This window comes from Neomonachus schauinslandi, chromosome 16 (assembly GCF_002201575.2).
Source record: "Neomonachus schauinslandi chromosome 16, ASM220157v2, whole genome shotgun sequence".
In the NCBI taxonomy this organism is placed as follows: domain Eukaryota; kingdom Metazoa; phylum Chordata; class Mammalia; order Carnivora; family Phocidae; genus Neomonachus; species Neomonachus schauinslandi.
This window is the reverse complement of record NC_058418.1, coordinates 8,608,586-8,623,559: the sequence shown is the minus strand read 5'-3', so window position 1 is coordinate 8,623,559 and position 14,974 is coordinate 8,608,586. Positions and strand designations below refer to the sequence as shown.

At 58.2% G+C, this 14,974-nt stretch overlaps 2 protein-coding genes across 2 annotated transcripts in view; one reads left to right on the top strand and one right to left on the bottom strand.

Annotated features, from left to right (window-relative positions):
* NPAS1 (neuronal PAS domain protein 1) overlaps positions 1 to 12,355 on the top strand; it is a 14,914-nt gene extending 2,559 nt beyond the window's left edge. The window contains exons 3-11 of the mRNA XM_021681184.1: positions 5,484 to 5,557; positions 5,832 to 5,921; positions 7,389 to 7,560; positions 8,898 to 9,013; positions 9,251 to 9,408; positions 9,920 to 10,026; positions 10,344 to 10,491; positions 11,235 to 11,329; positions 11,892 to 12,355. Of these exons, the coding sequence (XP_021536859.1) occupies positions 5,484 to 5,557; positions 5,832 to 5,921; positions 7,389 to 7,560; positions 8,898 to 9,013; positions 9,251 to 9,408; positions 9,920 to 10,026; positions 10,344 to 10,491; positions 11,235 to 11,329; positions 11,892 to 12,355 (1,424 nt within the window). The remainder of the gene's footprint in view (positions 1 to 5,483; positions 5,558 to 5,831; positions 5,922 to 7,388; positions 7,561 to 8,897; positions 9,014 to 9,250; positions 9,409 to 9,919; positions 10,027 to 10,343; positions 10,492 to 11,234; positions 11,330 to 11,891) is intronic.
* Positions 12,356 to 12,607: 252 nt separating this feature from the next.
* TMEM160 (transmembrane protein 160) lies at positions 12,608 to 14,974 on the bottom strand. Its single transcript, XM_021681185.1, has 3 exons — positions 14,744 to 14,974; positions 13,598 to 13,690; positions 12,608 to 12,960 (listed from the first exon to the last, which is right to left on the bottom strand). The coding sequence occupies exons 1-3, from the start codon at positions 14,949 to 14,951 to the stop codon at positions 12,695 to 12,697; spliced, it is 567 nt and encodes a 188-aa protein (XP_021536860.1). The 5' UTR covers positions 14,952 to 14,974; the 3' UTR covers positions 12,608 to 12,694.

Below are 14,974 nucleotides of genomic sequence, written 5' to 3'. Positions count from 1 at the left end.
GAGGTCAAGGGCCTGCTTCCATAATCCCCACCCCCACCCCCACCCCCGAGGAAACTGAGGACAGCGTCTTAGCTAGTCAGAGAGCAAAGCAGGGTGCCTCCCACTCTCCGAAGGGGAGGGTGCTCCCGTGTCCTCCTCAATTATAATAGCAAACATGTCCAATGCATGTCAGACTGTCTTGAGCACTATATAAAATAACACGCAAAACAACAACAAAAAAAACAGAACAGAACAAAAAACCCACAAAACTTGCTTAATCCTCTCAAAAAACATCAGGAGGAAAGTGATGTTTCCATTTTATAGGAGTGGAAAACTGAGCCCCAGAGAGGTGAAGCTGTTTGCCCAAGTCATCGTCAGCCAAGCCTGGGCCCAGCTGAGATTCCAACTGGCTTCAGGGGGCACCTTCTTAGCCTCCCAACTTGGCCTGTTCATAGGTCTCTGGGGACCTTGGAGGTCCCAGTCTCCCTCTGGGCCTTGGTCGGCTGGCTGTAAAACAGCACAATGGATGTTGAAGGCTAGCCTGGGACCTCTGAGTCCAGGGAGGAGAGAGCCTGGATCTTGCATCAGTGGTCAGCATTCATTCAACACCCACTGAACACCTTCCCTGTGCCAGGCCCTGTTCTAGGGACACCCCAGGGAACAGGACAAAGTCCCTGACCTCAAGGATGGGCCTACAGATCCTTCATGGGAGGCCCACTGCCCCCCACCTCTCTGATCTCATTTTTCTACCCCTCTCACCTCTTCAACTCCCTCCCACCCCCTGCCGCACACAGACAGACACACACACACACACACTCTGGCTACCTTGTTGTTCTTCAGAGAGACATGTTCCCACCTCAGGGCCTTTGCACTTGCTGTGCCCTCCCGCAGTAACTTCTTTCCCTCCAAATGTCAGCTCTTCAGGAAGGCCTTCCCTGACTATGAACACTGACAACAGCCCTGCCCCCAGCACTCCCTGTCTCGCTTTCCTGTCTTATTTCTTTCCAAAGGACCTATTGTCATCCGAGGCTATTTCTTCTTTCTCTTGTTCATTGTGTCTCTCCCCCATGACACCTTGTTCCCTGAGCCTAGAACAGTGCCTGGGGCACAGTAAGGGCTTGCAAAATATTTGTTGGGTGACTGTGGAACAGAGTGAGGGGAGGAGGGTTGACATTTTCATTCACAGATCAGGCACAGCATCTCTGAGGAAGGGATCTTTGAGCTCAAAGGAGGCGAGGAAGGAGGTGAGGACACAAGCCTGAGAAAAGCTGGAAGAAAAGCAGTCTAGGCCGAGGGAGTAAGTGCAAAGGCCCTGAGGCAGGCAGGAATCAGGTCGCTGGGTGCAGGCCATAATGAGGCCAAGGCGTCCAGAGAGGAGTAGGTGAGACAGGGAGTGGACAGCAAGGACCAGGTCCTGCAGGGCCTCGTGGGCCTTGGTGGGGACTTTAGCTGTTAGCCCAAGTGGGATGGGGGCTGGAGGTGGCGGGTGTGAGGGTAGAAGCAGGGAGACCCGTGAGGAGGTGAGTGCAGAGGCCCTCAGGCCTGCCCCCAGGGAGCCAGGCTTCCCTCTCCCCAGACAGTGACTCTCTCTCAGGCCAATTGAGAATAGGAGGTGACCAGACCCCTAAGACCTGGGAGCGGCCTTCTCCCCACCTCCCCTCAGTCCCCACTCTGTGATGACAACTGGGACAATTTTTTTTTCTCCAGCAGTCAGGCTCCAATGAGAAATGCAGCAAATGTTTATTGAATGACTGAGTGATGGTTGGGGGTTTGGGTGTGAGGAGGGGGCAGATCTGGGAGCAGTAAAGAGCCACATGCGTAATTTGGGGGATAGCGGAGTTGAGGCATTTGCCTGGAGAGGCGGGAACCCAGGGGGAGGAGGCTGGGGAGTTGAGTTTGGGGAGGGGGAAGCAGGGGGTGATAAGATGCATCAGTCAGTGATGGGGACCTACCCCAAAGCTCCCGTCCCAATGGGGGAACAGCGAGCCCTCCCCCTGCGCACCCCCAGTCCGACGTGCCCATTAAGGCTGTTAATTGCAGACGTTCAGTCTGACCTGGGCTGATCCTGTGAGCGGGAAAATGAAGGAATTAGCAAAAATGACAGGGGAAAATTGCGACAATTAGCAGGCGGCATTGTTCCTGCCTGTCACCCGGCTGGTTCGTGCTGCATCTCGGGGGAGGGGTCCCCATCAACCCCCCACCCCATTTATTATTCCTGGAGCTCCAGCCAGGGGTGGGAAAAGGGTGCGAACAGCGGGAGGTGCTCCTGGGAGAAGGAGGCGTGGCCAAGACGTTAGGGGGCTGGGGGCGGGGCTGGGGGGGGCCCCACCCGAGTCCCGAGGGGGGCGCACGGACGGGGTTTGGCTGCCTGGTGTTTTGATGGTCTGGAAATAACAATAGTAATCACACTATTAATGCTAATCCCTGCTCTGCGTCTGGGAGCACCTGTCGTGTGCCAGGCGGGTGCTGGGCCCTTTCTGTTCCTTAAGCTGACCGAATCCTCAACCAGCCAGTGCGGTCGGCGCTCTTTGCAAAGCCACTTGACAGAGGAGGAAACTGAGGCACAGAGAGGCGAACGGACTGGGCCCAGGGCACACAGCCAGGGAGGGCCAGCCCTGGGGCTTGGCACCAGACCTGGCGACCTTCAAGGTCACTGAATCCCCTGGCTCCCCAATCCAGACATAGGATCCCTTGGGAGGTGGTTCTCTACGGGGTCAGGGAGAGGGTCCCTGTGGAAACAGGCTCCAACCCCCCACCACACACACACTCTCCCACCTTTGCTCCTGCCTGTTGGGGGCTGGGTCAGGGGGCTGGGTCTCTCTTTGCCCTTGGTCTCATTTGCCACGTCCTTCTGGCAGTCACCCTCTTTCACTGTATGTCTCTCTGAGCACCTCCTTTCTGTTCTCTCCATCTCTTTACGTCTCTGTCTTCGTCTGTCTCTGAATTTCTCTGTCTACATATGTCTGTCCCTATCTCTTTTAAAATATTTTTTAAATATTTATTTATTTGAGAGAGAGGGAGAGAGTGGGGGTGTGGAGCAGAGGGAGAGGGAAAGAGAATCTCAGATTCCCCTCTGAGCGCAGAGCCCCATTCGGGACTGGATCTCATGACCCTGAGATCATGACCTGAGCCAAAATCAAGAGGCAGATGCATAAGCGAGTGAGCCACCCAGGTGCCCCTTAAAACATTTTTTTTTAATTGAAGTAAAATTTATATAACATGGAATTCACCTTTTTTTTTTTAAGATTTTATTTATTCATCTAAGACACAGAGATAGAGCATGAGCAGGGAGAGAGGCAGAGGGAGAGGGAGAAGCAGGCTCCCCACTGAGCCAGGAGCCCAATGTGGGGCTCGATCCCAGGACCCTGAGATCATGACCTGAGCCGAAGGCAGATGCTCAACCATCTGAGCCACCCAGGCACCCCGAAATTCACCATTTTAAAATGCACAGTGGGGACGCCTGGGTGGCTCAGTCGGCTAAGCATCTGCCAGGGTCCTGGGATTGAGCCCCACATTGGGCTCCCTGCTGAGCAGGGAGCCCGATGTGGGGCTTGATCCCAGGACCCTGGGATCATGACCTGAGCTGAAGGCAGACGCTTAACGACTGAGCCACCCAGGCACCCCAATAAATAAAATCTTTTTAAAAAAATGTACAGGGGGCATCTGGGTGGCTCAGTCAGTTATGCATCTGACTCTTGATCTCAGCTCAGGTCTTGATCTCAGGGTTGTGAGTTCAAGCCCTGCAGTGGGCTTTATTAAATTAAAAAATAAAATAAAGTGTACAATTCAGTGACAGTACAGTCATAGGGTTGTGCAACCACCATTCTATCTGGTTCCAGAACATTTTCATCACCCTCCAAAAAGCCCCATCCACATTAGCAGACACTCCCCATCCCCCCCTCCAACCACCAACGCTTCCTGTCTCTATGGATTTGCCTGCTCTGGACAATTCATAGAAATGGAATCACACAGTGTGTGACCTCTTGTGTCTTGCATAATGTTCTCACATTATTTTTAATTAGGCTCCATGCCCAATGTGGGGCTCAAACTCATGGCCCTGAGATCAAGAGTCGCATGCTCCACCGACTGAGCCAGCCGGGCGCCCCCATCATAATGTTTTCAGAGCCCATCCGCATTAGAGCATGTGTCCCCACTTCATTCATTTTCCTGGCTGAATAATATTCCACTGTATGAATATAGCACGTTTCATTTATCTGTCCATCAGGTAATGGACCTTTGAGGTGTTTTCACCTTTTGACTGTTAGGAATCATGCTGCTGTGAACATCTGTGTAGGATATTTGTTAGAACACCTGCTCCCAGTTCTTTGGGGGGTATATACCTAGGACCGGAATTGCTGGGTTGTGTGGCAGGTGATTCTATGTGTGACTTTTTTTTTTTTAGATTTTATTTGTTTATTTGAGAGAGAGAGAGAGCACTAGAGAAAGAAAGAATGAGTGAGGGTCAGAGGGAGAGGGAGAAACCGGCTCCCCGCTGAGCAGGACCCAATCCCAGGACCCCGAGATCAGGACCTGAGCCGAAGGCAGACATTTCACGGACTGAGCCACCTAGGCGCCCCCATATGTGACCTATTGAGGAACCTCCATACTGTTTTTCAGAGCGGCTGCATCATTTTCCACTCTCACCAGCAATGCACAGGGATTCCGATTTCTCCACATCCCCGCCAACATTTCTCTTTGAACTCTAGCCATCCTAGTGGGTGTGAGGTGACACTTCATTGGGGTTTTGGTTTTCTTTTTTAAGATTTTATTTTTAAGTAATCTCTACACCCTATGCAGGGCTCGAACTCACGACCCCGAGATCAAGAGAGAGCCACCTGCTCCACGGACTAAGCCAGCCGGGCACCCCTGTTTGTCCTTTTTCTGTCGAGTTGCAACATCCTTCTCTCTTTCTCTATTCCTTGTATCCCTCTGTATGTCTCTCTGTCCAACTGCTTGTCTGTCTGGTGTCTTTGTCTTTCAATATCTGTTTCTTTGTCTCTCTTACTCTCTCTGGCTCTCTGTACAAATGTCTCTCTGTCTGTCTCTCTCTCCTCTTCAGTCTGTCCCATTGCCATCCTTTGGGTCTGAACTCAAATGCCCCCTCCCACGACAGGCCTCACTTCACACCACCTTTTCAATCCTTCATGGCCCTGGCACGTATGATAATTCTATATTTGCTAGTTGCTTGCGTGTGGTGTGTCTGCCCCTGGCCCCGGTGCCTCGTGAGGGGAAAAGCAGGCCGTCCGGGCCCCCTCTGTGTCCCCAGCACAGGGCCTGCTGCCCAGCCGGGGCTCAGGGAGACTTTCTGAATGGATGCGTGGATGGACGGCTCCCTGCGTCCTCTGGCGTCTGTCTGTGCGAGCCCAGGTTTCTCCCCGACGGGCCCGGGGCCCCCAGCGCCCCAAGACGGCTCCAGGACTGGGGAGAAGAGAGGGAGATCTGTAGGCTGGCTCGAATGGGGGCCTACCAACAGGCTCCGGCTTCACCCCTCCCTCTGTCCCCAGCCCCAGGCCACAGGGGCCCCGTGGCGCTGGTGTCTGAAGTCTTCGAGCAGCACCTGGGAGGACACATCTTGCAGGTGAGGCCCCTGCCCGGCCTGCTGCTCCTTGCTGCCACCTGGTGGCCATCTCCGGAGAGCAGCATCGTTTGCTCTAGCATCCATCCCATGAGAGCATCAGGCCGGGGCTCCCCGCTCCTGCCCGCCCTTTCCCACGGCCACGAAAGCCCCTCCCCCGCTCCAGATTAATCCATCCTAGGTGGCGAGCCAGATTTCAGAATGTCTTACCACTTACCTGCTGGACAGACAGATGCCCAGCCCTCCTCTCCCCTCTCCCTATTTCTCCCCACCCTAGTCCCTGGATGGCTTCGTGTTTGCCTTGAACCAGGAAGGGAAGTTCCTCTACATCTCCGAGACCGTCTCCATCTATCTGGGTCTGTCACAGGTAAGGGGCCCGCGGCAGCCTGCCTGGACTGGCATCTCCCTTGCTGGCCCGTGATGCATGCCCTTTCTCTCTCCTGGCCTCACCATCCCAGCCTAAAAAGTGAACTGGATCCATGGCTCTCAAAGTGCACCCCTGGGAGCCCCAGGAGGCTCCACATGACAGGCGGGGGAGGGGGTTTGTTATTAAAGTAACAGGTCAGTTTGAAGAAAGCAATCAGCAGAAAGATCAGTTTGTCGATGAGCCTTAGCCAGATGCACCATATTTACCAAAACTTGCTTTTTCTTACCCATTGTAAAGAATTGCAACCATTTGTATTGGGAGGGCTTGGGTTTTGCCAACTTTGGAAGATTTTCTGTGGCGTTTCAGTGGACTGGCTTGCATTTTGTCTTTACTTCCACCAGCTGTTTCTGCCCCAGCTCCTGCAGGTGGCACTGGGAGCTAAAAGCAGAAACCGAAAACCCCCATCCCTGGGGAGCCTGGCTCCTGGGGGGCATCTTAGGCCTCCCCAATCCATTCAGCACAAATTGCTATCCTCTCATCACTTTGACAAAGGTTTTACCAAATGGTAAATTTAGAAAAGCCGGTGCTCAGTGTTTGGCCTTTGTGAGCACCGTTTCAGTGAGTTGTTGGAGATGCCTGGAGGAGGAAGACCCTGGAGATAGGGGAATATGGACAAGGGGAAGGGGGAAGGAAGAGTGGATGAAAGGCTTGCAGCTGGTGCAGGGAAGGGTTTGATGAGGAGGAGTTCAGAGGGAAGCATGTGATGGCAAACCCAGGGGCAGTGGGAGCTCTGGGAGGCTTCTGAGGTGTGTGTGTGGTGGGGGGGGAGGGGCATGGTCAGAGGAGTAACTTAGTAGGGGTATTAAAGTGGAGACTGAAAGCCAGAAGAGCAGGGAGGACGCTGGGGCAGGAACACAGGGCGGGGGGGCGGGGGAGAGATAGGGACCTGGACTGGGGGAGGTGTGGAGCAAAGGGGGATTGCTTTGAGAGATTTGGATTGCTTTGAGAGATTTGGGGGTGAACTGAATGGTAGTCTATCTGATTGAGAAGTTCCAACTCTTTAAGGAGTTCGAAAACCACCCCACTGCTTGTATCCTGATCTCCATCGCTGCTGGGATATCCTGTGATTCATTTCCGGGCACAGTTGTTTGCTGCGTGAGGGTGGGAGTTGGGCAAATGGAAGCTATGAGAAGCAGACACGCGGCTTCTTAATAAGCAGGTGCAGAAAATCCTTAATGATCACCGGGTTTGAAGTGAGAAAGGCATTAGAACCTAAGTTTGTATCTCCTTTTAAAAAAAGGTTAAAAAGAAAAAAAAAAAGAAAGGTTAAATAGAAATTCTAATAAAAACACAAAACTGGCTTGAAGCGCGCCTGCAACGGAGGCGAGTGAGCCCGAGGCTGAACCCCGGGCGAGTGACTGCGCGCGCATCTTACCCGCCCTCTGCGGTCCCCTCTTCCGCCGGCAGGTGGAGCTGACGGGTAGCAGCGTCTTCGACTACATCCACCCCGGGGACCACTCCGAGGTGCTGGAGCAACTGGGGCTCCGGGCACCGACCCCCGGGCCCCCCACCCCGCCCTCCGTTCCCTCCTCTTCCTCCTCCTCGTCTTCCTCCTCGCTCGCGGATACCCCTGAGATCGGTAATTCCAAGGGCCCCCAAAGAATGCGGCTGAGGGTAGGTCAAGGGACACCCGGTACACTGTATCCAGCCATGTCTTCTTTAAACAAAAACCACTTTCCTTCGAGCTGTGCAAAGCAAATTTTTGTAAAATGATCAGAGGCTAAACCGAGGCAACAAGACTTGGCTCCCTAAAATTGCCTAAGCTGCCTGGCTCCCCAAGATTTGAATTTTAGAAAGACCCCTCTGGCCACCAAGTGGAGATGGGTGCCTGTGGGTGACAGCTGGAACCCGGCTTTGGTAATAATAAAACAGTGCACGCTCATTGGCTTTTACAGGTGCTGTGCCTTTAAGTGCGTAATTTCACTGAATCCTAATCACAACCCTGCAAGCAGGAACTATCACTGTCTTCATTTTGCACAGGTGGAAACTGAGGCACAGCACAGAGAGGTTAAGTTAATTGCCCCAGGTCACACAGCTGTGAGTGGTTGAGCTGGACTCCAGCCCAGGTTTGTCTGGCTGTAGCATCTGTGCTTCCAGGCCTTCTCTCCAGTGGAAAATTCCACTCCATGTTGGAGAGGGTGGGTGTTGGGAGATTACCCTGAAAGTTCCTTTTAGCTCTGAGATGTTGGGGGACTGGAGGCTAACTCTCCTGTAAGTAGGATCTTCTTATATTGGGTTTGCTTAACACCAAAAGCATCTGAGCTGTCAGCAGCTCTTGCAAGCTTGGGAGATGTCTGTGACACACACGAGGGTCCACCGAGGCACAGGTCCGTCTGGGTGTGAGCAGCTATAAGACCACCACGGGATTTAGAGACTAATCTGTATTTGTGGGCCTTACTGCTCTGTGCTGGGGAGGGCTGGGGACACAGAGATGACAGCAGCCCCAGCCCTACCCTCTGGGCTCACAGTCCAGGTGGGGAAGACTGACCAGTCCCTTGAGAATGATGATCCAGAGTGGTCAGGGCTGGGGTCCCACCCCAAAGGGATGCCTGACCCAGCCGGGGGGTTAGGGAGGGCTTCTTGGAGGAGGAGCTGTCCCACCTGAGACCTGGAGTTTGTAGCTAAGTTGGTGTCAGCGGGAGGCGGTTCTTGCCAAAGTTTGAGGCCAAGGTGAGGAGCTGGGCTTTATCCCAAGGGTCCTTGGGAGCCATGGCGGTTTCAGGGCAGGAAGGGACAGGGTTATATTTGAGACTGGGCTGGCTGCTGCTCAGAGGGGAGGTTGGTATACGACTTCAGTGAGGTTGTGTAACCATTAGGCCGTGGCCATGACCCTTGGCTGGCTGTACTGGGGGCAAGGGGGGCCCGTGTGTGTTTTTTCCTCAGGACCCCGTAACCTTCCTTCACTCCCCACCCCAGAGGCCAGCGCTGCCGAGGTGCCTCCCTTCTCCCGGGTCCAGGAGCGCTCCTTCTTCATCCGCATGAAATCGACCCTCACCAAGAGGGGGCTGCACGTCAAGGCCTCGGGGTACAAGGTGAGTGTGAGCTCTCCGGCCCCAGCTTCTGACGCCCACCTGGGGAGAGCCCCCGCATTTCCGCCAGCTATGTCCTGTGCCCCGGCACCTGTGGGTGACAGCCGCAGCCTGGCCCGGTGGCCGGGTTGTGGTCCTCCTGCCCGTGCCTGCCCCCCTACCCGTCCCCCCGCCCCCGCCCCCGCCCCCGCCCCCCCGGCCTCCCCAGGCTTCTCCTCCAACCCCGCCTGCCGCCTGCAGGTCATCCACGTAACGGGGCGCCTTCGGGCCCGCTCCCTGGGCCTTGTGGCTCTGGGCCACACGCTGCCCCCGGCCCCCCTGGCTGAGCTGCCGCTACACGGACATATGATCGTCTTCCGTCTCAGCCTGGGTCTCACCATCCTTGCTTGTGAGAGCAGGTACCGGGGTTGGGGGCCGAGGCGGGCGGATGGGGCCACGCGGGAGAGCTGGGGCTGCGGGCAGTCAGAGCTGCGCTGGGGAGCCCCGGGGGCTGGGGAGCCCCGGGGACCGAAGAGCCCCGAGGGCGGAGGTACCGGAAGGAGGAGGCCGGGGCGGGGCCCGGTGGGGAGGGTGGGCGGGGCTTGCCCGAGGCCCCTCCTGCAGAGCCCCGCCCCTCCCCGCCCCACTTTGTCTCCTGCCCCGCACGCACAGTGGGGAAAAGTAAAATGTGAAATCGTCCCCACGCTCTGAGAGCCTTCCGAGTGCCCGGGGCCACCCCGCACCCAGCAGTGCCACCTGCCTGAATGCTCATGGCCACCCTAGGAGGGACACTAGTGTTACGCCCATTTGACCCAGAGTTAGACTGAGGCCCAGAGCACTCCTGGTGATTCCAGAGCCAACACTGCCTCTTGTCCTCTAACCCCTGGTCTCAGACCCCTTCTCAACTCCTTTGTCACCTGCTGTCCTCAGAGTCAGCGACCACATGGACCTGGGGCCCTCAGAGCTCGTGGGTCGCAGCTGCTACCAGTTTGTCCACGGACAGGACGCAGCCAGGATCCGCCAGAGCCACCTGGACCGTGAGAACCCCTGTCTCCTAGCACCCCTGGCCTGAGTGCCCCCAATCCCTGCACCCTGAGCCACAGCTCAGACGTGGGGTGGGAGGAAAGGGGCCGTGGTGTCTCTGTGACCCCGCCCCCCCCTTAAAAATCCAGAAGGCCCCCATGCCAGGTTAGTGCTCAGTCCTTCTGACTCGGTCTCTCCCCATCTCCCGCTCTGTACTTTTGACCTTGTCTCCTCCCTACCGTCACCCTCTCTGTCCCCATCTTCCTCTCTCGCCCCATCTTCCTGTCCACTTGTCTGTCTCTGTCTCGGCTGGCCCCTGGGCTGGGCCCAGTGCTGGACAAGGGGCAGGTGATGACTGGTTACTACCGCTGGCTGCAGCGGGCTGGGGGCTTTGTGTGGCTGCAGTCCGTGGCCACCGTGGCCGTGAGCGGGAAGAGCCCCGGGGAGCGCCACGTGCTCTGGGTCAGCTACGTGCTCAGGTGAGGGCTGTAGCCCTAGCGCCCCGTAGGGCGGCTTAGAACCCCTCCGCAAGACTTTGCCGTCTCTCCCCAGCTTGGGGGGGAGGGCTTCTCTTGGGGGGGGAGCTTTTCAAAGAGGACAAGCCCAGAAGGGTTTGAAAACAGGAGGGGGACAGGGGGACAGTGAGAGGAAAGGCCCGGAGGTGGAGTGACCTTGCTTGCAGGGGACAGAGGATTGAGGAGGCAGCTTTGAAGTGGCCTCAGTCCCACGCAGAGGGTCTGGACTTGATTCTGGGGCACTGGGGAGCCATGGCAGAGTTTAAAGCTGGAGAGGGTCACAGTCATGTCTGCTTTGTGGAAAGACCCCTCTGGCTGCCGCAAGGGACTTCGAGGGACACGACAGGGGCTGGGAGCCCAGGGAAGAGGTTGGGGCGGGTCCGGGAAATGCCAGACAGTGCATTGGTGGAGGAGGGCAGGTGGCATCTGCTCACACCCACGTCTCTGGCTTTGATGGCCTGGCTTGGGGCTCCTGAGAGGAGCAGCAGTTTGAGAGGAAGATGCTGAGGGGAGATGAGCATGAGGTACCCAGGGGACACCCAGGTGGTGACATTCGCAAGGGGGGCGGGGGGCACAGGCTGCCCAGGTCTGGCCTCAGGACACGGGGCTAAGCTGGGCTAAACCCCAGCTTGGAGTGGGGGGGGGTTCCAGTGATGAGCCCTAAGTACCATGGGGTGGGGGCTCTACACCCCCCGTCTTGTCCCCAGCCAAGCCGAGGGTGGCCAGACCCCTCTGGATGCCTTCCAGCTTCCAGCCAGTGTGGCCTGTGAGGACGCATCCAGCCCAGAGCCAGAGCCCACAGGTGAGCCTCACCTCCCACCTCACCCCGGGAAGCTCCAAGGGAAGGGGTCTCTGGGCCCTGAGCTTTCCAGTCTGGAAGCCACTAGCCACGTGTGGTGACTTACGTTTAATCAAAAATGAAAGACTGAGTTTCTCGGACACCCTTGCCACATTTCAAGGGCTCCGTGGCCTCCCGTGGCCAGTGGCTAACGCGTTGGAGCACACAGATATGGAACGTCATCGAGGAAAGTTCTGTCGGACAACACGGGTCTAGACCAGGGTTTGTCAGTCTCCCCTCTACTGATATCTGGGGCCAGATCATTCTCAGCTTTGAGGGCTGTCCTGTGCATTGTAGGGTGTTTGGCAGAATCCCCAACCTCTACCCATAGATGCCAGGAGCACCGTCCACCCTAGCTGTGGCAACCAGAAATGTCTGCAGACTGCCACATGTCCCGCTAGGGGACAAAATGGCCCCAGCTGAGACCCACAGGTCTAGACCACCGAGCTCAGCTTTATTCCACAGATGGGAAGACTGAGGGCTGGGGACGCACACACCCAGCGCCCTTCATGTCTCCCTCTTCTAGAGCCAGAGCCTCCAGTGGAAGGGAAGCAGGCTGCCCCCCTAGACAAGGACGAGGCCCCCCGGAGCCGGGGCAAACACATCAAAGTGGAGCCTCGCCCAGGGGAGGCTAAAGACCCGGAGGACAGTGGGGACGAGGAGCCGTCTGGCCACCCGGCCCTGCCTCGGCCTGAGTTTACTTCTGTCATCCGGGCAGGGGCCCTGAAGCAGGACCTGGTGCGGCCCTGGGGCCTGGGGCCTCCTGGGGACCCCCCACCTTCCCTCCTCCATGCGGGCTTCCTGCCCCCCGTAGTGCGGGGCCTGTGCACACCCAGCACCATCCGCTATGGCCCCGCGGAGCTGGGCCTCATGTACCCGCACCTGCAGAGGCTGGGCCCGGGCCCCACCCTCCCCGAAGCCTTCTACCCAACCCTGGGCCTGTCGTACCCGGGGCCCACGGGCACCAGGATGCAGCGGAAGGGGGACTGAGGACTGGAGAGCTGCCTACAGAGCCGGACCCTGAGGGACAGGTGGGGCCCCGAGGGCACTGCCCTAGGGCTGAGCTCAGCCCTGTCGGCCCGCCTGGAAAATTAAACACCTTCTCCTCCTCTGTGGCTCGGTCTCCGGGGGCCTCGGGGCTCCTCTCTCCTTTTCTTTCTCCTCCTTGGTTACCTCCACCTGCCTCGCCTGGCTCCCACGCCCGCCCCACCCTCCCCATTGCAGGAACCACTACTCGGAACATGGAGCAGGCGAAGAGTCAGGTTTTAATGTCCCGGTCCTTGGGTCCCCGGCCGTCCAGCGCCCGGCCATTCCCCATGGCCCAGCCACTCACTCTGGTGGTGGCCGGCCTGCTTCATCGGGGCCTTCAGCAGCCGCTGTCCCGTCGTCCTCGGGCACCAGCTCCACATCCAGCTCCAGCTGACCCATGTAGAGGCCGACGGCACAAGCCCAGAGCAGGCCTACGGCCAGCACGGCCCCCACGCTCGCCGCCGCACCCCCCAGCGACAGCTGCATGGGTCCCCGCAGCGCCGCCAGGCCCACCACGTAGGAGGAGCCGCCCCACACCACGCACAGGCCGCCCAGCAGGAAGAAGCCTGTGCGGGGGGGAGAAGGCTGCAGTCAGCGGGAGGGAGGGCCCGAGCTCCCAGGCCAGGGGGCTGCCGGCCTGCAGTGGGGTGGCTGGAGGCCCGGGTCTGGGAGCCCGATGACCCGGGGACCGAGGTGGCTCAGGAAACTGAGGTGGAGTTAGAGAATGGGGCAAACTCAAGGTCAGGGTAGGGGTCAGTAGAGACCCAAGCTCAGGGACTCGAGAAGGTGTCAGATGGGGGTGTCTAGGATGTGGAGGTGGGGTTCAGGACCAGAGGAGGGGTGGGGAGCTGGTCTGAGAGCAAAAACAGGGCTGGAGGGGCGGCAGCGGGGCCAGTCTGGGGCTGAGCCAGCATGAGGGGCTCAGCCAGGACCCTCATCTTTGTCGAGAAGTCGGATAGGAGGGGGCAAGGATCCACCGCCCTCCCTAGTGCCCAGGAAGTCGGGGTGGGTGCGAGGGAGGGTGAGGTGGCTTCTGGCGGGGGGAAAGAGTGAGGGGATCCACGCTTAACTGGGGAGGTTGGGACGGGGCAGGGAAGAATCTACAGCCACCAGGGAGGATGGGGGCTCTACCTCCTCAGTGGGGGGGGGGGGGGCAAGTGCCCACACTTCCTGGTGGGGGCGAGAGTGGGGGTCTGCACTCACCATAGGCAGCTTCCCGACCCATGTCACTCTGCATGAAGGAGATGACCCCGATGCCTGATGCCAGGAGACCATTGCGGAACCAGGAGAGGAATGCTACAGGAAGGGGGGGTGGGTGGGGGCAAGAAATCAGCATCAGCCCAAACCCTGCCCCCAACCCCAACTGCCCGGACGGTGTTATCCCACCCCAAATCCCCGCCTAGTCCTGGCAGCCCTCCACCTAACCTTATCCCCGCGCCCAAACTCTGGCTTCCATCCATCTCTGAGCCCTCTCCCCCAAACTCTGCAGCACCAAAGATTCAAGACAGTCTGAAGAATGTGGAGGAGCATCTAGGAACCCAAACTGCAGGACCTAAATCTGAGGGCAGGCAGATCCCAAGAGGTCATCCCGGTCAACGTCCCACCCCCATACATGTGTATCCACGCCCCCCCCCCCCCCCCCCCCCCGGGGACAAGCTGTTCCCTCACTTCACGTCTCTCTCCAGCCTCCCCCTAACGCCAACTATCAACTATCTGCGCACGTCCTTCCTTGCTGTTATTTACATCCATTCAAGTCCCTGGTGGGGCGCTAACGGGCCAGTCGGGTTACAAACCCCACACCCTTACCCCAGCCTCTATCTACCCTCTCCACGTGAGGCCCCTCCCCCTGCAGGCTGGATCACCTGGCCCTCCAATCAGCCCAGAGCTTTTCTATTATTGGTTGTTCCTCCCTCCAATCCGGAACTCGCCCCCTCTTTGGTGGGGATCCACACTCCCGCCTAATGCAGAGTGGTCGCCTCTTCAAGCTGAACTGGCTCCTTCAACGCGGACCCCTCTAGTAGGCAACTCCCCGCCCTTAACTCTCTCTGGACGCCTCTCTCTCACCCAGGCAGTGCAATTTTATAAGGCTGCCAGTCCTAGCCCGACTAACCTCTCCAATCCCTACTGCACCCCACTAACCGGACACCGTCCCATCTGCAAGCCCTTCTTTGCGGACAGACTGCGCTCTTGCAGCGAGCACTTCCCTGCGCTTATACGGAAGCCCTGCTCTCTCCGGAGCCCCGGCCCTGTTTCCAGCAGGAGCCCCGTCCCCATCTCCCACCTCACGCGCGCCGACCGCTCGGCTATCCGGAACCCCCTCTCCTGTCCGGGCCGACCCCAGCCTCAGACCTGTCTCGTGCGCCTTCCGAAGGAGCCAGGCGTCCGCACGATCCAGCTCGGACACGGGGGGTGGCGAAGTCCCGGCGCGGGGGCCGTGGCCGGGGGCGAAAGACCCCCGGGCGCCCCCGCTCCGGGGCCGCGGAGGCGGCAGCAGCGCCCCCCGGAAGCAGAGCCGGGCGAGTCGGGCGGCCCGAGCCCACCACCAGCCGCCTCCCATGGTTCGCACTACGGCCGCCGCTC